This window comes from Anguilla rostrata, chromosome 4 (genome assembly GCF_018555375.3).
Source record: "Anguilla rostrata isolate EN2019 chromosome 4, ASM1855537v3, whole genome shotgun sequence".
Classification (NCBI taxonomy): domain Eukaryota; kingdom Metazoa; phylum Chordata; class Actinopteri; order Anguilliformes; family Anguillidae; genus Anguilla; species Anguilla rostrata.
Window position 1 is genome coordinate 43,747,232 of NC_057936.1, and position 24,235 is coordinate 43,771,466.

A 24,235-nucleotide genomic window follows, 5' to 3' on the forward strand; every position below is an offset into this window, starting at 1 on the left:
AGAGGTGCGGCCTGAAGAGATGAGTCTTTAGTCTGCGTTTGAAGGTAGTCAGATTCTCTGCTGTTCTGACCGCCACGGGGAGGTCATTCCACCAGCGAGGGGCCAGGACAGACAGCAGACGGGAGCGGGAAGTACAGACGCGAAGAGGGGGAGGTGCCAAGCGTCCAGAGGTGGCAGAACGGAGAGGTCTGGCTGGTGTGTAGGGTCTGATGATCCTCTGGATGTACCCTGGTGCTGACCCCTTAGCTGCCTGGTATGCAAGCACCAAGGTCTTAAATTTGATGCGAGCCATAACAGGCAGCCAGTGGAGGTCAGTGAGCAGGGGGGTGACATGGGAATGTCTGGGGAGGTTGTAGACCAGACGCGCTGCAGCATTCTGGATGAGCTGCAGGGGTCTGATGGCGGATGCTGGCAGACCAGCCAGCAGCGAGTTGCAGTAGTCCAGGCGGGACAGGACCATCGCTCGAACCAGGAGCTGGGTTGGGTAGGTGGTAAGGAAGGGGCGGATTCTCCGGATGTTGTACAGGAAGAACCTGCATGTTCGACTCACCGCCGTGATGTTCTGGAGAGGGACAGTTTGTTGTCCATCACCACTCCAAGGTTTTTTGCGGTGGGTGATGATGACACCACGGTGTCCCCTAGGGAAATGGAAAAGTCAAGAAGGTTAGAGGATGGAGCAGGGATGAAGATCATCTCTGTCTTACCTGGGTTCAGCTTAAGATGGTGGTTATCCATCCAGCTCTGGATGTCCCTCAGGCAAGCAGAGATGCGAGCAGAGACCTGTGTGTCAGAGGGGGGGAAGGAGAGAAAGAGTTGGGTGTCATCGGCATAACAATGATAGGACAACCCATGGGCAGAGATTACAGGACCAAGAGATTGGGTGTACAGGGAGAATAGGAGGGGACCAAGGACTGAGCCCTGGGGAACTCCTGTGGCAAGGGGGCGAGGTGCCGATACTGCACCAGCCCAGGCGACTTGGAAGGAGTGACTGGAGAGGTAGGACTCGATCCAGTCTAGTGCTGTGCCACAGATCCCCATAGCTGCCAGGGAGGACAGGAGGATGGGGTGGTTGACTGTGTCGAAGGCAGCAGAAAGGTCTAGGAGGATCAGGACAGATGAATGGGAGGCTGCTTGTGCGGCGTGAAGCGACTCACTGACCGAGAGGAGTGCGGTCTCTGTCGAGTGGCCAGGTCTGAAGCCGGACTGGTGGGGGTCCAGGAGGTTGTTTAGTAAGAGAAAAGAGGAGAGTTGGTTAGAAGCAGCTCGTTCAATTGTTTTGGATAGGAAAGGGAGAAGGGAAACAGGACGGTAGTTCTGGATGACGGAGGGATCCAGAGTGGGCTTTTTCAGCAGTGGGGTGATGTGGGCCAGCTTGAAGGAAGAGGGGAAACATCCAGAAGACAAGGAGGAGTTCACAAGGGAAGTGACAAACGGGAGGATGTCAGGTGTGATGGTCTGGAGGAGAGAGGAAGGGATGGGGTCAAGAGCACAGGTGGTAGGGCGATGGGAGAGTAGGAGCTGGGAAACATCAGAGTCAGTGAGGGGAGAGAAAGTGGAGAAACAAGGGGAGGGAACAGAGATGGGGGAGTGGGGAAGGGTGGCGGTGGACGTGAAGGAGCTGCGGATGTCTGCAATTTTCTCATCGAAGAAAACTGCGAAGTCATCTGCAGCGAGGGAGGACTGAGGTGGGGAAGGAGTGCTGAGGAGAGAGGAGAAAATGGAGAACAGTTGATGAGGGTTAGAGGCAGATTTATGAATTTTTGTTTGATAATAATTTTGGCAGAGGTTACAGCAGTAGAAAATGTAGCTAGCATAGACTGGTAGGCAGACAGGTCGGATTGAGCCATGGATTTCCTCCACTTCCTCTCCGCTGCACGTAGGCTGGCCCGGTTGGTTCGGAGGGGGTCAGACATCCACGGACTGGGAGGGGACGAGCGTGCCGGCCTGGAGACTAGAGGACAGAGAGAGTCAAGTGCTGAGGAGAGCGAGGAAGACGGAGGATGCAGAGCCAGTGGGAAGGTTGGAGAAGGATTCAAGAGTGGGGAGTGAAGCAGTGACACTAGAAGCGAGAGAGGAGGGAGAGAGGGAGCGGAGGTTACGGTGGACCATGACAGTAGGAGTGGATGGAGGGGAGGGAGGGAGGGGAGCAAGAGGGAGGGAGAAGGAAATGAAGTGGTGGTCGGACTGGTGCAGAGGGGTCACTGACACCTAACCCCTAACTGCTCTGGCGAATGGGAGGCATCAATTGTAAAGCGTTTTGGATAAAAGCGCTATATAAATGCAGTCCATTTACCATTTACCATTCTTGTAAAGAAGGTCTTCACGTTGTTCTCAGTAGATGTATCTGCATACCTGTTGACAATCTTTCTGTTAAAATTGCTCAGGCTTTTACTCTTCGGTTCCTGTATTTCTTTGAAAACCCAAATGCCTGTTCTGACCATCTCTGCAGCCTATACTTTTTGACAATCTTTCCCACAGTAACCTTAGCTATGGTTTGCTTATCTCTTTCATTTCTGGTATTCAGGTATTTTTTCTTGATGTCAGTAATAAGCGCTTCATGGAGTAGTAAAGATTTTCTGATTCTGCTGTTCACAGTACAATTCTTGACCAGTTCACGGACTTCGGATCTTGGAGATGCATTATGTTTTGTTGATCACTGGAGCCTCTTTTTGTACTTTTCTTTAAGTTTTCTCTCCTTTTTGAGTGAATGTTTGAGTTGTGCTATTTCTTTGTACAGTTTCTATCTTGCTCTTTAGAATCAGAATCAGAATCAGAATGAGGTTTTATTGCCAAGTAGGTTTACACATACAAGGAATTTGTTTTGGTCAGGTGGTGCATAACAGTGAACATAAAATAGATAAATAAAATAAGATAAACATAGTGCAATAAAAACATAACAGACATAACATAACATAAACATAGTGCAAACGGTAAACAGTAAACAATAAACAATAGTGCAAGGGGATAAGTGTTATAAGTACAGGTGCTGTCTGTTTGGTGTCCGTGGGGGTCAGGATAACAGTACAGTATCAGTGGTATCAGTGGGGGTCCTGGGCCTTGTTGATGAGGCCAGCTGCATTCTGGAAAAAACTGTTCTTATGTCATGAGGTTTTGGTCCTGATGGACCGCAGCCTCCTGCCGGAGGGGAGTGTTTGAAAGAGTTTGTGTCCAGGGTGGGAGGGGTCGGCCACAATCTTTTCTGCCCGCCTCAGGGCCCTGGAGGTGTGCAGGTCCTGGAGGGATGGCAGATTGCAGCCAATCACCCTCTCAGCAGCGCGAATGATACGCTGCAGTCTGCCCTTGTCCTTGGCAGTGGCAGCAGCATACCAGATGGTGATAGAGGAGGTGAGGATGGACTCAATGATGGCAGTGTAGAAGTGCACCATCATTGTCATTGGCAGGTTGAACTTCTTCAGCTGCCGCAGGAAGTACATCCTCTGCTGAGCCTTCTTGGTGAGGGAGGTGATGTTCAGCTCCCACTTGAGGTCCTGGGTGATGATGGTGCCCAGGAAGCAGAAGGACTCCACAGTGTCGACTGGGGAGTCACACAGGGTGATGGGGGCGGGCGGGGCTGCGTTCCTTCTGAAGTCCACAACCATCTCCACTGTCTTTAGGGCGCTGAGCTCCAGGTTGTTTTGGCTGCACCAGGACACCAGATGTTCAGTCTCTCTCCTGTAGGCGGACTCATCCCCACCAGAGATGAGTCCAATGAGAGTGGTGTCGTCTGCAAACTTCAGGAGCTTGACTGACTGATGACTGGAGGTGCAGCTATTAGTATACAGGGAGAAGAGTAGAGGAGAAAGGACGCAGCCTTGAGGGGAGCCGGTGCTGATGGTCCAGGAGTCGGAGACGTGTTTCCCCAGCTTCACGTGCTGCTTCCTGTCTGACAGGAAGTCGGTGATCCACCTGCAGGTGCAGTCAGGCACGTGCAGCTGGGAGAGCTTGTCCTGTAGTAGAGCCGGGATGATGGTATTGAAGGCAGAGCTGAAGTCCACAAACAGGATCCTGACATAGGTTCCTGCAGTGTCCAGGTGCTGGAGGATGGAGGGCCATGGAGGGCCATGTTTACAGCATCGTCCACAGACCTGTTGGCTCTGTATGCGAACTTCAGGGGGTCCAGGAGTGGGTCCGTGATGGTTTTGAGGTGGGACAGTACAAGGCGCTCAAAAGACTTCATTACCACAGAGGTCAGGGCGACGGGTCTGTAGTCATTGAGTCCTGTGGTCCTTGTTTTTTTGGGGACGGGGATAATGGTAGAGGTCTTGAAGCAGGCTGGTATGTGGCATGTCTCCAGTGAGGTGTATCTTTGGTGTATCTTGGTGTATCTTTCCACCTCTTTGGGATTGTTTCTTGCCCTCCAAATATTGCCTAAAAAAAACCAGGCAATAAATAATTACCAAAACTGCAGCCAACATAACAATCTCTCATGGACAAACACCTATAAACACTTACATGTACACTCATTCACTCACTCACACACACACTCTCTCACTCTCACACACACCCTAATAAAATAGCTTTTTATACTTCCCAATTTCATCTGCTCTAAATTAACCCCTAACAACATATTTCCCTCACCTTGCGGACCCAGATCTGGGTTGCTCTGCATATTGATTACCAGGACTTTGCGGAGGGGTGTTGATATTGCTCAAAGCTTCCCTTTTCTTCTTCTGTCTTTTTTTAGCATTCCTCCACATCTTGCGCTTTTGTCACTTAGCTCTGTCACTCAGATACCTGATTTTTTCATTTTTTCCTGCCTCAGTATCTCTTCCACCTCTCGCGCTCACTCCTGAGATTTTTTTCCCTTCTCTCTGGGTCTGCATTCCTTCTTGCCCTGTACTGTCTTTGCCTCTCTGCTGCTGATTTTGCCATTGTGATGTCTGAACATATTGAACATAAAATAGCATTAAGAATTATTTCAGACAGTTCACATCAAAGTCTACAACTGAGTCATCTACTAAGAAGTGTCAAACATTCAACCCTGTCACAACAATTCAATCCTATTGTAATAAAAAATGTGACATGGTTGAATATGACGGGGTTGAAGTTTCTGGCAAATAGTAGCCATGACTCAATATTTAGCTAAGACATTAGCACCACATGGCATTCAGGACATCATAAAATTGTAATATTTGGCAACACTATGGTTTAATTTTTCCTAAACAATTGTTTACTATCATTTATTCATGTAGCAGAGTTGAAATGTTGAGCCTGACAATAAAAACAATGAAATACAGGTAAGAAAAGATACTGACACTTGCCTTTCTTTGCAGAATGTTCTTCAAAAGACTTGTGTGATGTCACTTCCTCAATGCTGATGTCACAGGGACTGATCCATTATTTTTATAGGGGGGAAATGGTATGGCGTGACAGGGTTGAAAACAAACAAACATTATAATGCAAAGATACCTGGTTGTATTAAGTGATGGCTTTAAAATGCATTTTGTGGTTTCCTTAAAAGATTTTCAATTAAAGTAAGTCTGGGGGACTTAAAGGGCACCCGATCCAGAGAATCACCCAAAAACGTCTCATATCCCTTTTTCTCGAACGACAGACTTCTGTGTTATGGTTAATATGCTGATTATGATCTGATTATAAGCCTATGCATATAATAGCTTAAGAACCACCACACAACTCAGTCATGTTGATCGTTTGTTTTCGTGAGTGGCCGAATTGTGTGTCGCTTTAAATGTTGCTGCCACAAGGAATTGTGGGACGGCATTATCTCCTTTCTTTTCGTAAAGTATGGTCCAGTGTCCCCTATGCTAAAGGAGATAAGAAAGGAAGCATTGAAGCACCTTTCCTTAGCATTTAGAGAATTCGAACAGCTCTTATCATGGCTGCCACTTAAGCCGCGTTTCCACCAAAATTACCCGGAACTTTCAGTCCCAGGAACTACTTTACCAGGAACTAAAAGGTTCCTTCAGCCAATGGTTGTCTGCGTTTCCACCGGGGTCTAAAGTACCGCGAAGATTAGGCAATTAGCCCACTGACGTTGTCGTCGGTCCATCTGTCATATGATTTCTTCTGTAACCCCATACTACCACCGAAGTAGCCTACATTATTTTCTAATAACCGGGACAGCCCGGAGGGGTTTATTCCACTTATATACAACGGGTTACCAACAATGACTATATATGGTTACTTTTGTATTTATTGATTTTCATATATCCTCTCAAACACATTCATTAACAGCAGAAAACATGCACACGTTGTAAACAATTTGCTGTTTTATTACTTTCTCGTCGTCAATTCCATATAGGCTAATCGCAAAATGACAAGAATAGAACGAAAACTCGGACTTGCGTGAAAATGTAAATTAGTAGTGGTACAGCCACCGTTTGCTTTCGTTCGAAGTTACTGCTAGCCGAGCAGCGAAGTGTGCCCTCCAGATGCGAACCATGCACCATAAATTAGTCCATAGTCTTCCTGGTATTTTCGTGGAATTGAAAAATGGCAGTAAAATTGAGTAAAATTACGGCAGTCTGAAAAAGCTAAAGGGAAGATTACTAGAATTAACCTGTTATTTTACCCGGATAAAAAGTGCGGAAGGTGATTTCCAGTTTGCTTGTACTGTATCACCAATGTTAATTATGCAGAACTACCGCATACCTCACATAACTGTATCAAACGTTTTGAGTCAATTACAAACTACGCTTCAGTTCGCTTGTGTCGCGCGAGCTTCGCAGCCGGTACGCGACGCGTTCGCATCTGGTGGAGACGACGTCGCCCGCTGCCGTTGTAATAACAGTACTTCAACTACGCTTCAGTTACGCGCGTAATACGCGCGTAGTGCGCTCGCGGCTAGTTTCGCTGTATTTTGCGGAGGGGGTGGGGTAAATTTGAAAATACACCACAGAAAGACGTAGCCTATCGCACTTGTACTTCAAAGCTTCCGGTGTTCATGGCGTTGTGGTGTTCATATCTCTTCAAGATTAAACTGTTACTGTCTTTTTCATGATTAGCTGATTTTACTAAATATGATCCTATAAATGTTTTGACGTGAATGACAAGACAACACGGGAATTCCCAATGGTTGATTACAGATTATTTATTATTATTATGATCATTACATATTCTTCATGAAATTGGCACGCTTGTTAACCAAGCAAATAAATTAATACAGTTTGAGATTGATTGTTATGCAGGCTACGTTGCGATTTAAGTTTATGGTAATTCTTGAAAGCGTTTACTTTCTCACGTATTTACAAGTTAACGAAATATTACCAAATTAACAAACTGAAAAAGGTCTCTCACCAAAGTATTCACTTAACCCATAATCAACAGTCCTGAACAAACATGAAATACACGATGTAATCCCACTGTAGACTGCGAGAGCTACTAGGAATATATAGCTTTTACGCAAGCCTTTGCGCGACACCCTACGCGCCGCGTCGTGCTGCTTCGCCGTGCTGCTTACGCGACGCTTACGCTACGCGTGCGGTGGGTGCCCGGCGTCAGATGCGCTTTTAGTAGTCCATCTTCATAACATTGTAGTTTTACCACGGCAGACTCACGTCAATAACATCCGCCGTCGCATGATTACGTAGCCTAGTGTAAGTGCAGTCGGATTCTCTTAACACCGCGGTTGTCTTTTCCTAAATCCTTATGAATTCTCCTTCACATCTTTCCTTAACCTCATGACGTTTTCCATCGAGGTCAATGAAAAGTGGTTAGGAAAAGACATAGGACGTAATTTTTTTGACTATTCGGACGCAGCCCAAGTCCCCTGCGCATGTCACGCCAACATCGTCGCGTCCTAGTGACGTTTTGTGTTTTGCGGATGATGAGAATGCAGAAGAATATAACACGCTGAAACAAAGCATGGATATTGCGATTTTACTTTGTTGATGACCAGTTGGCTCTGTCACAGCTACGATGATCCCCATTCCTGTTGTAGTGTGTGTTGTGGGCGGGTGGTGCGTGGTGTATCTGACCGACACATTGCTCAAGGTATGTTAATGTTAGCAAATGCTAAACGGCTAATGCTAAACTACAATGTCGTAATATTCTGTTATCTTGCTACACTATCGATAAAGAAAAGGAAATCACACGCTAGCTAGCGGTACACATCACGGTTAACGATAGCTAGGACAATTCTGTTAAATGGGCTGTAATTTCTACACGGACCACGGATCATACTCATACGCACTAATCCAGTGTGCGAGAGTACAGGGCAAAAACAGCAAAATTTCTGTCACTGTCCCAATACTTTATCCGAGCAATAACTTCAATGAATCATTCGTACTGAAAACCAGCAGACACCGTTGCCCTCCAGGACTTCAGTTTGGCATCGTTTGTCTATTGGCGCATATGGGAATTGCGTTACATTATTTCCTTACTTTGTTTATCAATGTTTTTTCAGAGTACATCATTATACTATTCCCATTTTACGCCATAAAGAATTTATATATTTGCAGTAAGAATGAATACCATAGGTTGTGCTTGTTTGCTCCTGCCCTGGAAACAATGTTCAAATAATTCTGAATATTTTACATAGTTTGTTATAAAAAGTAATTAAAATAAAATATTCATTCATTATATTTACAAAGTTTCACAAAATTATGTTTTTGTTTCGCCAGTGTAGTTATGATAACATATATTTTCATTAGCTGTTGTAGTAAGTCCTTTATTTTAACGGTAATCTACCATTTTATAAACACAGTTTGTAGTTGCATCAGATTGCAAGTGGCTATGCTCAGAATTCTGAATTCCATAAATGTAGCCTAATATGAGACATAAGCTGCGGTCTTAATTCTAATCTTTTCAACAGCGCAACAAGAACTTACTTTTATTTTGTTTGAAAAGTTTACAAGTACAAACCACCAGCTCAAACGGTAGGTTTTGTTGTGGCTTTTTAAAAAATTATTATTTTATTTATTTTAACATTTCCAAGATGTCACCAGATCTGTTCATTTAAAAATGTACAAAACACTTTGGTATTGACAAAGTGTTGTCCTACCTGTACGGGTGCGCATCCAAGATGGCGGCCTATTCAATTTCAACTGATTTAGCTAGCTAGCCAGCGATAATGATTGAAAATAAATTAATTAATCACCACCTACGGGCAAACAGTGGCTATTAAAACATTCCAGCGACTGAAATGTTTACATTTCAAATTACTCCATTTATGAAAAATACATTAAACTTTGGCTGAGGCCTGAGGAACTGAAGAATTTAAGATTTAGGAACTGTAAACTCTCTTTTTTTTCAACTTTATTGAATCTCATCAAATGACATTTTCAATAAGTACAGCATATTTTTCAAAACATTATTAAATATAATCTTCAAGTAGAGAAAGGAAACATCATTAAAAGTAAAAAATTAAATAAAAATAAAGTAAAAACAAGACATACTTTGTCTCAATTTCCATACATTTTTCATACAAATTAAAATCAGATGCTCAAGGGAGAAAGTTGAAATTTAGGCAAAATTTTGCACAGACATTTTTTGTTTTGATAGCTTTGCTGTTTTGGCTTTTTGCAGGGTATCCAAGTATAATTTAAATGTGGCTTTGAATGCCACAACGTTTGGTCTCTGGTCCATAAATTTGCTAATGTGAATATGATATTTACCAAGATATAGTAACAGATTGATGAGAGAGTATTTAATTATTAGAAAGGTAATCTTTCTTTACTCCAAACACCACATGTTCAAAGGTTCAATTAAACAGTATACAATCATTGTATACATAGTGTACTATATCAGCCCAAAACTTTCTGCTATAATTGCAGTCCCAAAACAGATGTGACAGGTTTCTTCTTGACTATTACAAAAACAACAACTGGTATTCAATATAGAGTTCCATTTAGTATAATATGTTTTTACTTGATAACATCTAGCCTATGTAGAATTTTATACGATATTCATTTTATCTTGTTAGTTAACAAATATTCTTTTGTTAAGATCCAAGTCCATTTCCAGTTTAGGGAACTAACACCACTAACGACTATTTTTCTACAATTAGTCAATTAATCTAAACGATTAATTTTCCTCCAAAAAAATCTAACTGACCATTTAATTTAAGTTCATTTTATTTTGACAACAACAAACTGTATGTGTCATTGTATAATGCAGCACAAAACAAAATGTAAACAAAGGTTTACATATTAAAGTGCAAAACTGTAGGTTTAAACTGGCAACTCCAACATGATAAAAATACATTTAAAAAGAGGGCTCATTATTTAAGTCAGTAGTGCAACTCCAAAATAAATCCAAGTTTCTATTAAACCCCTTATCAAAGTAAAAAAAAGTTAAGTCTGCATATTAAACAAAATGCAGCATGTTTAGAGTGTAAGAGACAATGGTGTCCAGCTCAAAGTCAAACTCAAATATTGGAATCAAATGTCTGCTAGACATGTGTGTTGTAATGTAAGAATGTCAACATGTTCACATGTTCTGGACTTACAGTAGGCTAGCTCTTTTCTTGGAAACTTTTCACTACTAACTAACGTTTACATTACCGTGTGAAATATCCCATTATATAATACCACTAACCTATTTAAAGACATTCAATTAAAAAAATAACATATATAACAGAAATATATTGAGCAGTAATACTTACATAGCAATGATGAAATTTTATCTGTGTTCAGTAGATAGAGACAGAGACAGTACGCTAAATCAATGACCGTTCTATCCGCTTCTGTTTTGCTCGAGAAAACGATGTCAGATAGGTCTATCAGCAAACATATGGCTTAGCAATGGCCTGAAGTCCTCAATAATAATAATATTTTCCAATAAATTACGAAAAATCATTGACACTGTTTCGTTAGGTGCAGCGTCTTTTACTGCTACCACAGAGGGAACACGTACTCAATAATATATCAGGGCTCGAAATTAACTTTTTTACTTGGTAGCACTGGTGCTCCCAACTTCAAAAACTTAGGAACACCCACCGACATGTAAGGAGCACCAACAATATATGCAATAGATTTTTTATTGATAAAAAACGACAATATAACAGTACGGTTTACAAGTAGCAGTTAAACTGTCACGCATAAAATGTGTCGACTCTTCAAGGAATTGCGTGTTATGCATTCAAACGACAAAGCGCTTCTCGTCACATTAATACTGCTAATTAAATCAACCGCCAGTAAAATGCATCGGAGAAATTAGCTGTTCCAACCGGGTCGCTTCAACTTTTCAGCTTTCAATAACGCTAATAAATTGAACATAAACTTTTGTCTTCAGGTAACATTAGTTAACGCGTTAGCTCTATGTGTCGCGTGACAGTAGAGTGCAGCGCAAGGGAGTAATTGAAGGCTAATATTAACCAATTTTAAATCAGCATTAAATGTAAGAATGTCAAGCTCACGATTGGTTAGAAGGGTCACCGTCAGCTCACAAGGGACATGCTGAGTGTACTAACTAGCAAATGTACAGAGAAAGAGACGTTCGACTGGAAAACGGAAAAAAAAAAAGGTCGCACCAGAACAATTATTTGCACTCGCACAAATGCTCCCAATTATATTTCGAGGTCGCACAGATTAAATTTCGAGAGCATATGCGACCAAAATGGTCGCAATTTCGAGCCCTGTTTGAGACATTGACAAAAATGTTAAACTATTCGAATTAAAATATGAGTGTGTCTGTCTGGTCTTTATTTGTTTTAGAGAGGCACCATATGTTTCAGATGCAGACCTAATTTTACTTGGTGTTATTTATTTATTTATTGACCTTTCTGCATTATTACAGGTTCATAAAGACAGTTGTCATTAAAAACACTGAATTATTTTGCTGTTACAATAAAACATCAATACTAAGTAGACAAAAAATATTGCAATTATCTAAGCTGAGATCTAATCTCGTATCCCAAATTTAAATTTAAAATCCGCTGTCATTTAGGAGTCTGCACATATAGGGGATTGGTGATCTCCTGTATCTCTCAGTTCGACATCTTGGGATGGCCAGTTTGTTTGAGTTCCTTGTCTGACGACCTGTGAGCTCCTCCCTGAGGGGGGGTAGCCAGTCACTGAAGTTGGACTTTAGCAGCTTTCTGGCAAAGCCAAGACACAGTTGAGTGTGTCTCTCTGATAGAGTGCACAATCCGAGAGTGCAGAGAGCCTCTGGGTACCCTGAGTACCTCTGGCCAAGTATGATTTTACAAGCCCGTTTCTGCCTGCTTTCCAGCCTTTTAGCCTGGTCTGTAGTCAGGGAACTATGCCAGACGGGGACTGCATACTCCAGCACCGGGCGTACGTAGCCTGTGTAGCCTGTGTAAACCAGTTCTGGGTCTCGGACACCAAATTTCTTCAGGCGACGCAGAGCAAAAAGCTTCCTGTTCGCTGAGGTCAGCATGTGGTCCACCTGACTGTCCCAACGCAAATTACTCTGGATGGTGACCCCCAGGACCTTGACAGTGTCACAGACTTCCAGGATGTTCTGGTCAATTGAGAGAGTCGGCAGGGCGGGTGGATGCCTCATGTGGGTGACATGTAAAACTTTACATTTCTTTGGGTTGAGTTTCATTTTGTGCTCCTCTACCCAGATATCAAGACCATTCAGGGTCTGTTGGAGGGTACAGGGTAATTGGAGCTAAATTGGAGACTATTTTAAATTGTCCCGCTGAGATAAAGTCATTTGTTTTGATCATGGAAATTCAGTTAAAGGTTGTGGAGAAGTCATGGAAAAGTCATTGAAAATCATTGGTGAAAAAGTGTATGAACCCTGAATATTATACCTCTTTCAAACCATTTCTTATTCAAAGTGACTTGTTTTTCAATTTAATATCTTGGTTATTCCAAATGAAGGAAATATGAGGTGAAAAGTTGTGCTTGTATATTAATGACCAACATTTGTTTATGGAAGAGAGAGTTTCAGTGGGATTTTGGAAATATTATATATATTTATATAATTGCATCTTAATAAGAAGGATAGTCCCCCAATTTCATTAAAAATAATATTGGGTATTATATTCCAAATCGATGTTGGATTTTTAGGGGTCCAAGCAGCGAAGCTGGTGGAATCCTATTGTATCTGTTAGGATTATTATTAGGGGTCCAAGCAGCGAAGCTGGTGGAATCCTATTGTATCTGTTAGGATTATTAGTGGTCCAAGCAGGGAAGCTGGTGGAACCCTATTGTATCTGTTAGGATTATTATTATTCTTATTATTATTATTAGGGGTCCAAGCAGCGAAGCTGGTGGAACCCTATTGTATCTGTTAGGATTATTATTATTCTTATTATTATTTTTCTCCGCTAAAAGTGTCTGAGGCTCAGCAACCATAAGTCCTGGAGCAACCAAATTTGGCAGGTGGGTTCCTATGGCCCCCCACTACTCAGGCACTAAAACAGGTATGTCGGCCAGATGGTGGCGCTATAACAAAGGGTAATGCGTAAAAGGCCATAACTCCCACACCATAAGTTAGATCAACACAAAACTGCATCGACCTATGCATCTGAACGTGCCCTACAACTTTGCCATTGGCACCAACTATGTCTGCCATATTGTTTGCCCGCCATTTAGACTTTTTAGTTGGGGCGTGGAAGTTTTCTCCGCTAAAATGTCTGACGCTCAGCAACCATAAGTTGTAGACCAACCAAATTTGGTAGGTCGGTTCCTATGGCCCCCCACTACTCAGGCACGAAAAATCACCTATGTCGGCCACATGGTGGCGCTATAACATTGGGACATGTTTAAAAGGTCATAACTCCCACACCGTAAGTCAGATCAACACAAAACATCATCGACCGATGCACCTGAATGTGCTCTACAACTTTGCTTTTGGGAGCATCTATGTCCGCCATATTGTTTGCCCGCCATTTGGACTTTCTTATTAGTTGGGGTGCGGAAGAGCTGGAGCTCCAAATCTAAGTGTTACGACATCTAGTACACTTCTTTACGGCAAGCGACATCCATGGCGACGCAAGTAATCCGACACCGTAGGGTCTAGTTTTTATCAGTGAGGGGAGGGTCTGAACGTCGGGGAAGCAATGGAAGACAGTGCCACCCAGAGTGAATGCTAGGCTTTTGAGAGGATGAATAATTACTTTTCTTGAGCCTGCATCCATTTGAAGACAGTATCGGGTGAGTTCGTTTAGTCTTTGAATCTGTCTTTATGCTGAGAAATAGCTAAACCATTTTATTGATAGGTTCTGAATTTCTGTGCAAACGCGCTAAAACACACTGGTATAATGAAACAATGACGGTAATACATATATAGTCCGCTTCGTTCCGTTGCTACCATAACATAACGACCTACAGCTGCAGTTTCTCGCTGCAATTACTAATATTGAATATAAACAAAAGACGCAATTTATGCTGTAGTCTGCCAATGTCGAAATAAATAATACGGTCCATTTGAAGACAATATCGGGTGAGTTCGTTTACTCTTTAAATCCGTCATTATGCTGAGAGAAATCGTATTCTCAATTTAATCTCTAAATTGCCTGTAAGCTTAGGGTTGTAACTAGGTAGTTGTTTAGTAGGTGACTTATTCTTAACTCGTCTTAACTATTGCTTGTATTTTTGGATAGACTGCGTTGTTGCTGTTCTTGTTTGTGTTAGTGTTAATCAGTTTAACCTACAAGGTCCAAGTTGAACTATGCGGTTGTTCCCTGCACTTAGAACGGTAGGCTACTGCCCTCTAGGGTTTTCGACACACTTGTTCCTGGTTATGGTTATACATTTTGTTGTACGTCGCTCTGGATAAGAGCGTCTGCCAAATGCCTGTAATGTAATGTAATGCAATATTCCGTAGAAACACGATAAACCCGACATTAGCCCTAAAATATGCCAAAATAGCAGTGAAAACGCTGCTCACTGAATAATGAAATAAACGAGACAATTAAAAAAAAAATTATACCATGTAATTCTACAGTCAATATCTGGGACTAATCATTGAATAAATATACAATCTTACCATCGGTTTTACGCGTAGAGATGTCCCTTTTGCGACTGAGTGGTCATATATTGTCTTGGATAATCCGTTTGTGAAATGTCGGCTACCTTCAAAAATAGCTGTGCAGAATACCACGCCTGTTGCTTACGACGTTGTCGCCCTTTTTAGTACAATTTGGCTTGATTGACAATTCATTTATTCAGTAGGTGAGAGTAGGCTATAAGCTTTCTAACGATGCATAACATGTCTAATTTTGCTTTTGGAATAGCGTTTTATCGGTCAACGTACCCGAAAATTTTTCTTATCTGCCAATGTCTAAATAAATAAAACAGTAGGCTACTTTGCGCGCAGCACGCAGATCACGAGTTGATATTACGTCTTTTATTTCCGTTTTTTTTCAATGTCGTATTTATTATTTGAAATGTGCATTTATGTGTTATTATTCTATCTGTCTCTGTGGCGCTCTGAAATGTGCATTCTCTGCTCAGCTGAGCAATTGGATTGGAATATGTGTCTGACGTAGTGTTGCACGGTATACCAAAACTTCAGCACTTTCTCGGTACTTAAAAAAAAAAAAAAAAAAGAAACAGTTCGGTATTAGAATATTCCGACGTTCGGTAGTTTTGAGTCAAATGTAAAAGCCAGGGAAAATTGTCTCCCGCATTACTGATTGAGAGGATGAAAAGTGTAATTTGTCAGAATCTTCGCTAGAAGGCAGTAGCAACTAAGGTTGCCAAGTGAGGTGACTTGCGCTTGTGCACTCAGCTCCTTGATACAGTGCAAGCTTTGACTCAGTTCACTTCAGTAGCAATAGGTGTTCCAATTTGTAAATATTTTATTATAGATAGATGCTGTATTGTTATTAAAATATGCTGCTTTTAAATCTATTTAAAGGTGAAAGACCTGTTTTAAAGATTATTTAGTTTTCAACTGTTTAATTTTTAAAATATATTTAACATTTTTCTATTGTTCAGTGTTGTAACACTATAGGCCTATGCATATTAATATGTGGAAGAGGCTTCAACTTAAAGGTTGTTAATGAACCAGGATGTTAATAAACCATGAATTCGAAAATGAGGTCAACCCTTGTGGACATTACGTTTCTGATCTATTAAGGTAATTTCAGTATCGTTAGGTACCGAGTATCGAATTAGCATCGTTTAAGTTTCAAGTATCATTTCAGTATTGAGTATCGTAATACTAAACCTGGTATCAGTATCACAGTCAAAAATTTGGTATCGTGACAACACTAGTGTGACGCCTTTTTTAGTTGGGGCAAAGAAACACTGCAGCTGTGCATACACGCCGGACCATCTAAGTGTTACGACATGCCATCTAAGTGTTACAACATAGTAAAGGCCTTTACGGGAAGCGGCCAGGACATATCCATGGCGACGTAACTAAGTCATCCGACAGCGTCTCTTAGCACAAAATTGGCCGTAAGTCAATGATCATGAGGACAAAGCCATTTTAAAATCGCTCCATAGGGGGCGCGATGGTGCCAATGCTTGGACCCCTCCCAACGCCGCTTGTGGCTTTAATTCTCATTATTTTTCTCCACTAAAAGTGTCTGAGGCTCAGCAACCGTAAGTCCTAGAGTAACCAAATTTCGTAGGTGGGTTCCTATGGGCCCCCACTACTCAGGCACGAAAAATCATGTCGGCCAGATGGTGGCGCTATAACAAAGGGTCATGTTTAAAAGGTCATAACTCCCACACCATAAGTCAGATCAACACAAAACGTCATCGACCGATGCATCTGAATGTGTTCTACAACTTTGCTATTGGGACCGCCTATGTCCGCCATATTGTTTGCCCACCATTTGGACTTTTTTATTAGTTTCAGTGCGGAAGAGCTGTAGCTCCACATCTAAAGTGTTACGACATCTAGTAAACTCCTTTACGGCAAGCGGCTAGAAGACATCCATGGCGACGCAACTAAGTAATCCAACACCATCGGGTCTAGTTTTTATCAGTGAGGGGAGGATCTGAACTTCATAATGCACAATATTATCTATTTGGGCATTCATAAAAATATTCTTTCACCACTCAAAAATCGTATTCCGTCATAGCAACAAGATAAACCAGACAATAGCCCTAAGATAAGCACTTTGGATAAAAGCGCTATATAAATGCAGTCCATTTATCCATTTACCATATGCCAATACAGCAGTGAAAAGGCTGCTCACTGAGTAACGAAATAAACGAGACAACGTTGTAAAAAATGATACCATGTCATTCTACAGTCAATATCTGGGACTAAATATTGAATAAATTTACAGCCTTACCATTGCCGTTGTACAGAGTTACCATTGTACAGATGTCCCTTTTGAGACTGAGTGGTCATATATTGTCTTGGACAATCCGTTTGTGAAAGATACGTGCATCTGTGATGCCTGGGTACCTTCAAAAATAGCTTTGCGTAATACTACACCTGTGGTTTACGGCGTTGTCGCCCTTTTTAGTACAGCCTGGCTTGATTGACAATTCATTTATTCTGTAGGTGAGAGTATAAGCTTTCTAACGATGTATAACATGTCTGATTTTACTTTTGGAATAGCGTTTTATCGGTCAGTGAAACCAAAAATTTTCTTATCAGTCTGCATTCACTCTGGGGTAGCAGTAAAAGACGTTGTAACAAAACGTGGTCAATGATTTTTCATAATTTCTTCGAAAATACTATTATTATTGAGGACATCTGGGCATAGCTAAGCCATATGTTTGCTGATAGACCTATCTGACATTGTTTTCTGGAGCAAAACAGAAGCGGATAGGACTGTATCATTGCTGTCTCTGTCTATATCTACTGAACACAAAATTTCATCATCGCTATGTAATAAAAAATATTTCGGTTCGTTCCGTTGCTGTTTTGGATTGATTTAAAAAATGTATCTGTGTAAAATCCTGGTTTTTGCACTGTACTTCGTTGGTTGATTCTGTCAGTCTGTAGTAGAGCCCGACCGATGCCAGATTTTTGGGTCCAATGCCAATCCCGATTTTGGAGAGTCCTAGCCAGAGACTGTAAATAAATATGGACAAAGCTACTGTGACGTCACCCATTGACTCTCCGTGGGTCTCTAAAACACGCTTTGAAGCTCAATGGCGGGCGCGGCCATGTTGTCGATTTGGAGCCAAAACCATAGAGTTATGCGGTCTTGTGATTTTTACAATTTGATTGACGGTCCGGTGCGGAAAAGCCCATCAACCTGAACGAACGATTGCAGAACGAATTTGAGGCTAGCTGACTCTCTGCCGTTATGTTTTGAAATAGGCCTATATTATCAAATGTTTACGGAGTTTAATTTCCATCCGTGACTGTACTGTGTCATGTAATCACGTTATATGTATGGAATTAATAATACAATTATGTTCAGTTATCTTCAATTTATGTTTCTCAGCAAAACGAGTATGCTTAGCTAGCATATCAGCTTTCCAGTGAGCTAGGTAGGCTATTCGTGGTTAGCTCACGCATTAGCAATATGAACCACAGGGGAAGAACATCGACTACACTAATAGTCAATCAATCAGAGATGTGTAGGCTACTGGTGATTTGACTAGGCTCATTTTCGTACAACTGTCTGGTAGACCTAACTTGTTAACCGAGCAAGTTATCGTCGTAGGTTTTCGCCACAGTCAGTTAATGAGCCAGTAACTGCTACTAGCTACTCCATCGTCGTTTGTGGTGTTCACTTGCTGGGTGACGCTAGCTGACCGATCGTTCGCAAGTCACTTTCTACCGAATAAAAATTAACACTGTCAACGGTGATTAACAAATCTACCAAGTATATTAATAACTGATCTGCAGGCGTGTAAATATGACAACGCACTTTGTACAGCAAGTTTTCCACCTGGTGCATGAAGACAAAAATAATGTAGCCTACATTGAATTTCTAATTATTATTAGACTTTTATTTTTATTATCAAAACCAATGGAGAAAAGCCAATATACGCAAGGAGCCCCCAGGACCGATTCTGAGAACCACTGTCTTAAATGCTCTTGTCAGTCTCTTAAATGCTAAAAACATGTTCCTTTCTAAATGCCAGTCTTACAAAGATGGTTAATTTCGTTAAATTCTGTGTGTGTGATTTCATCGTGTGCTGTATGCTATTCAGCAAATAAACCTTAAGACTCTTAATTTGCTTCGTGAAACTGAAAATTTTGCAGTGTTTATCCCAAAATCGGGATTATATTATCTTTGTCACATGCGTGAAGCATGGCCCAGGTGGACATTTACGGAATGTACACAACTGACAAGCTATCAAACACGTTTGATAGATTGAATATTTGCAGCTTAGGGTCAGCTAGCTAGTCAAATGGCTTGGTAGCCGAAGTTGCGAACTGTTTTAGCATAGGCTACTGGACTACCAAATATCGCAAGCTGATTACGCTTTCTGCCAACTAATTATTTGGTTAAGTAGGCTAAAGGAAATAGTAAAAATGACTCGGCTACCGAAAAACCTAAGAGGAGGATTATTTTATGGTCGTCTAGTGCAGCTGTAAATAGCACACGCCATAATGAAATCACTACGAAATGAGATGCCTGCATTTTCTGACTTCGCACAGGTGGACCGTGGTCGGAGCCGCAATGTCAAGGCCAAGAGGTGCCACCTCACACCCCAGTGACCATAGACTGTAGCCCTTACTGTAGCTTAGTCCTCCGCAGTAATCAGAAAGTGACGCAAACTGTACCTTATTGGTCCACAACAAATATTATAACAGTGCCCAAATGACACAATAAATCATGAAATCGACCCATGGACAGTCATAAGACGAATAAAATACACATATTGTGACTATTTGTTCTCATGAGAAAAAATTACTGACTTTGTATTTTGACCGCATTTGTACCGTAGACTTGCATGGAAACCGGATATGAAAACACCTATACTGGAGCCAACCGTAGTGGCGTTAGTGAGCAACCAGGAACAACAAGACCAGGAAATGAGCTTCAAAAACGAAGTCTGGTTTTGGCCACTTGGTCCTAGCCCACCGATTACCGATGTTTTGACCGATATTTTATTTTATCAAAGTTTCTATATTTGAGAACATTTAACTTATAAGCAAACAAATAAATAAAAATAAACACACAAAGAACTTTTTGATAGACAAAAAAAAAGATGATATTAAATTAAATATATATAGCCTATTAACACCATCTTCAAGTGGTGTGAATTCAAAATAACTCCACACGTTGCTTTTACTCCTTTCTTTTCCAGCCATCTATAAAAAAATGAATTAAAAAAAATCAGTTTTACAGTTTCCAAACATGAATTTTTATGAATATTATTATTATTATTGTTGTTGTTGTTATTCATTTATTATTATTTCTTAGTATCTATTCTCAGTAAATTAATTATATTTTCTTATTTTATTCCTATTACATGATCTCAAAGAGTAAGACTTTATCTAGCGAGCTTCCCTGTCCATAAGAATTTGGTGGTGAAAAACACTACAATGCGCTCTGACGCGTGACTAGAAGACACACACTCACCTGCAATAACGCGTTAGCTGTTGACACAGCCTCATTATTTCTTATTATTTATTCTCAGTAAGTTAAATGAATTATATTTTCTTATTTTATTCCTACTACATGATTTCAAAGAGTAAGACTTTATCTAGCGGAGCTAATGAGTGAATCAAGTGTAACGTTTGTTGAAACTAAATTGACTGGATGAAATACGTAACGTGAGGCTTGTCGATAAGAATTCAGTGGTGAAAAAACTACAGTGCGCTTTCGTGCAGGTTACCCGCGCTAAGTGTTGGTTGATTCACTTCTCCAACAGCAATCCTTCTCTCATGTTATCACGACAAAGCTAGATAACATAGCTTAAAATGATCCACGTGAGAAATGTTCTATCGTTTTTACTGTCTGGTTAGCTTGCTACGATGACGCGTGACTAGATGACATACTCGCTTGCAATAACGCGTTGGCTGGTGACACAGCATCATATAGTAGCTAATATCATTATCTCAGATAAAAAAACAAATGTGTGAAGCATTCAAGCACCATTTTATTTTGGCTGGTTATTTATCTGAGAATACTGCGATGTCCTCTGGAAATGTCCTCACTGCCACTTCATAAAGGCTTGCTAGCCAGCTAGCTTGCTAAAGTGAACCAAATATGTTAGCTAGCTCGCTCGCTTGATAATGAGAATTGATAAACATAGTGGTCGTATGAACGCATTTAATTATAAACTTTCAGTAAATATACATACCTTTATTGCAGCAATCAAATCTGTGCAGGGGAGAATATTGGATGAGGCACGAGTGACAAATGTCGTATTACAGAAGTAGCACGTCAGCTGCTGCAGTTCACACTTGTATTAGAGCTCCCTCTACTGGATAATTCTAGTAAATAGCAATTACAACGTTCGAAGAGACAAGTACAGATAAATAATCAATGTTTTTTTTGTTTATTATACTTATTTAAAAATCGGGACACATCGGCTGCATAACTGCCGATCCCGATGTCGTCAAAAAAGTCAAATAATGGCCGATATATCGGTCGGGCTCTAGTCTGTAGGCTACTGAACCTTGTAGAGGCCTGTGTTCTTCTGTACACAGACGGGGGAGGTAGTTTTTCCCACTTTTCTCGAATACTATTGGTTCATAACACATCAACCAATGTGTAGATTGTAGAATGGGCATTTCCCTGAAGAATGAGCACACAAACATGCATGTCTGGCTCCTAACAATGGATGAATGGTCCCTGATGGGTGCCAAGTGTACGGAACATAGTTAGTCTACGTTAATAAATTTATTTATTTTTGGTGGTAAACCGCTGAACCGTGGGGATATGTTGCTTTTTCACCGCGGTAAGAAAAAATCCATACCGTCACAGCCCTAGACTTATTTAACTTCAGCTTACAGATGGCATCAGCGATGTCACTTATTGATAATGGTAGATCACATAAATCTGTAAATCTAGCGAATTTTTTAAATATCTTTAAATGCATCCAAGAAGTTGTTGGTTGTGTCATTGATTCCTCTTGAATCATAACTTTTTTTTATAAAACTGCTCACCAAAGGTTGACATTTTATTTGGGTCCTTAGCTATTACATCATCTGTCTTAAGTTTTGTTACACCATTATATTTTTGGTCAATATTTTCTAATTTAAAGAAATAGCTAGAATTTCCTCTAGCCATTTTTTCCTGGAGCAAATATAAGATCCTTGAGCTCTGTGTATGTAGATGTTATCCAGTTTGTACTGTTATTCAGTTGATTTAACTTTATCTTCTTCGGACACCATTTCTGAGATTTTAGAGATTTACATAATATCATGGATTACATTTGTTTCTTCTATATTTTTTTCTTTAGCATATTCAATCCCAGTTTTCATCATTAATTTTAAAAAATTGAGTTAAAATTTAAGTAATTCCCAGTTTTTTTAAAATTTCGAATGATTGTCATTTTCCAATATTTATCAATCATCTTATTAATATTTTTACCAATGCCTCATTATTTAAGAGAGAGTTATTTAGCTTCCAGTATGTTATATTCCTTGGTTTGTTTGAATTCAATGAAATCTCTAATATAATACTATTATGATCAATAAAGGAGCAGATAATATTTCAATTTTGGAGGTTGAGTCTACCATAGAACTTGAGATTAGCCATAAATCTATTCTTGATTTGAGAGAACCCGTTTTATTCTCCCAAGTAAATTCAATCTTGTTAGGATTTTTTAATCCCCGTATATCTACAAGGTCTGTACTACACTCCTGGGCAAAAAAATGGGCCAATCCCAAAATGGCACAATAGTAAGCTTTTAATGGTTTTAACAACAAATCATTGGTCAGAAAATTAGCAAGAATGAAACAAATGCGCTCCTGAGACCTCCTGTCCCACCATTTGCTTGTTTACTTTTTCTGCAGTGAACTGTTTGGGGAAAAGCTAGAAACAGGGAAATTCACTTATACAGTAGACAAATTAACATAAGCCGCGTTTCCACCGCAGGAACTATACCCCGGAACTAGGAACCTTTTGAGGAACTCAGTGCGTTTCCACCGCAGGAACTAGGGTCTAAATTTAGTTCTGGGGGCTTTGTTTTTCATACTTTCATAATAACTTCAAATCAAACTTGTATGTTATGCGGCGCAGTAGCCTACTTTTGTTTATAGCCTATCAACGTCTTGGAATTATAACGTGTGCTCTTCTGTTCTTTTCTAGTATTCGTTTTATAAAATGCTAAGCATTCGTGCTGGGACAGCATATTACGTAGGCTACCAAAACATTCAAACGGATTCATTCGGTTGCTGAATATTTTCTTCCGGATTTTCTTTGTTAGCCCGTCGTAATTGACTCAAAACGTTTGATACAGTTATGTGAGGTATGCGGTAGTTCTGCATAATTAACATTGGTGATACAGTACAAGCAAACTGGAAATCACCTTCCGTACTTTTTATCCGGGTAAAATAACAGGTTAATTCTAGTAATCTTCCCTTTAGCTTTTTCAGACTGCCGTAATTTTACTCAATTTTACTGCCATTTTTCAATTCCACGAAAAGACCAGGAAGACTATGGACTCATTTATGGTGCATGGTTCGCATCTGGAGGGCACACTTCGCTGCTCGGCTAGCAGTAACTTCGAAGGAAAGCAAACGGTGGCTGTACCACTACTAATTTACATTTTCACGCAAGTCCGAGTTTTCGTTCTATTCTTGTCATTTTGCGATTAGCCTATATGGAATTGACGACGAGAAAGTAATAAAACAGCTAACTGTTTACAACGTGTGCATGTTTTCTGCTGTTAATGAATGTGTTTGAGAGGATATATGAAAATCAATAAATACAAAAGTAACCATATATAGTCATTGTTGGTAACCCGTTGTATATAAGTGGAATAAACCCCTCCGGGCTGTCCCGGTTATTAGAAAATAATGTAGGCTACTTCGGTGGTAGTATGGGGTTACAGAAGAAATCATATGACCGATGGACCGACGACAACGTCAGTGGGCTAATTTGCCTAATCTTCGCGGTACTTTAGACCCCGGTGGAAACGCAGACAACCATTGGCTGAAGGAACCTTTTAGTTCCTGGTAAAGTAGTTCCTGGGACTGAAAGTTCCGGGTAATTTCGGTGGAAACGCGGCTATACTGTCAAATAAAAGAGTCATGTTTTGTATTTGGTTGTATATCATTTGCATGCCATGTAAGGCTCCAGAGTGTAACCATTTTGGTCGCACATGTGCGCCTGACATTTAGCAGGTCTGTCTCTGTGTGTGTAACGTTATTCTGTGTAGCTCTGATTGGCTCTGACCCTAATATCCTTCTTCGCTGAATGCAGGTGGGGGAAAAAAAAGTCATGTGTTAGTGATGTGCAGATCGCAGTTATATCCGCGGGCACCGCGGTTAATCCGCGGATCAGGCAAGCCGAGTCATAAAAATTAGC

The 24,235-nt window shown here is 40.8% G+C and overlaps 1 protein-coding gene and 1 long non-coding RNA gene across 6 annotated transcripts in view; both read left to right on the forward strand.

Moving 5' to 3' along the window:
- The window catches only part of LOC135254135 (uncharacterized), a 210,079-nt gene that overhangs the window by 108,583 nt on the left and 77,261 nt on the right, over positions 1-24,235 (forward strand). The window lies entirely within an intron of this gene.
- mbtps2 (membrane-bound transcription factor peptidase, site 2) overlaps positions 7,528-24,235 on the forward strand; it is an 82,036-nt gene continuing 65,328 nt past the window's right edge. For 2 of the 5 annotated variants that reach the window (XM_064334100.1, XM_064334101.1), the window contains exon 1: positions 7,531-7,953. In XM_064334100.1, the coding sequence (XP_064190170.1) occupies positions 7,879-7,953 (75 nt within the window). In that variant the 5' untranslated portion in view covers positions 7,531-7,878. Of the gene's footprint in view, positions 7,954-24,235 lie in introns of all 5 variants that reach the window. The other 3 variants (XM_064334099.1, XM_064334098.1, XM_064334097.1) reach the window with 3 other exon arrangements.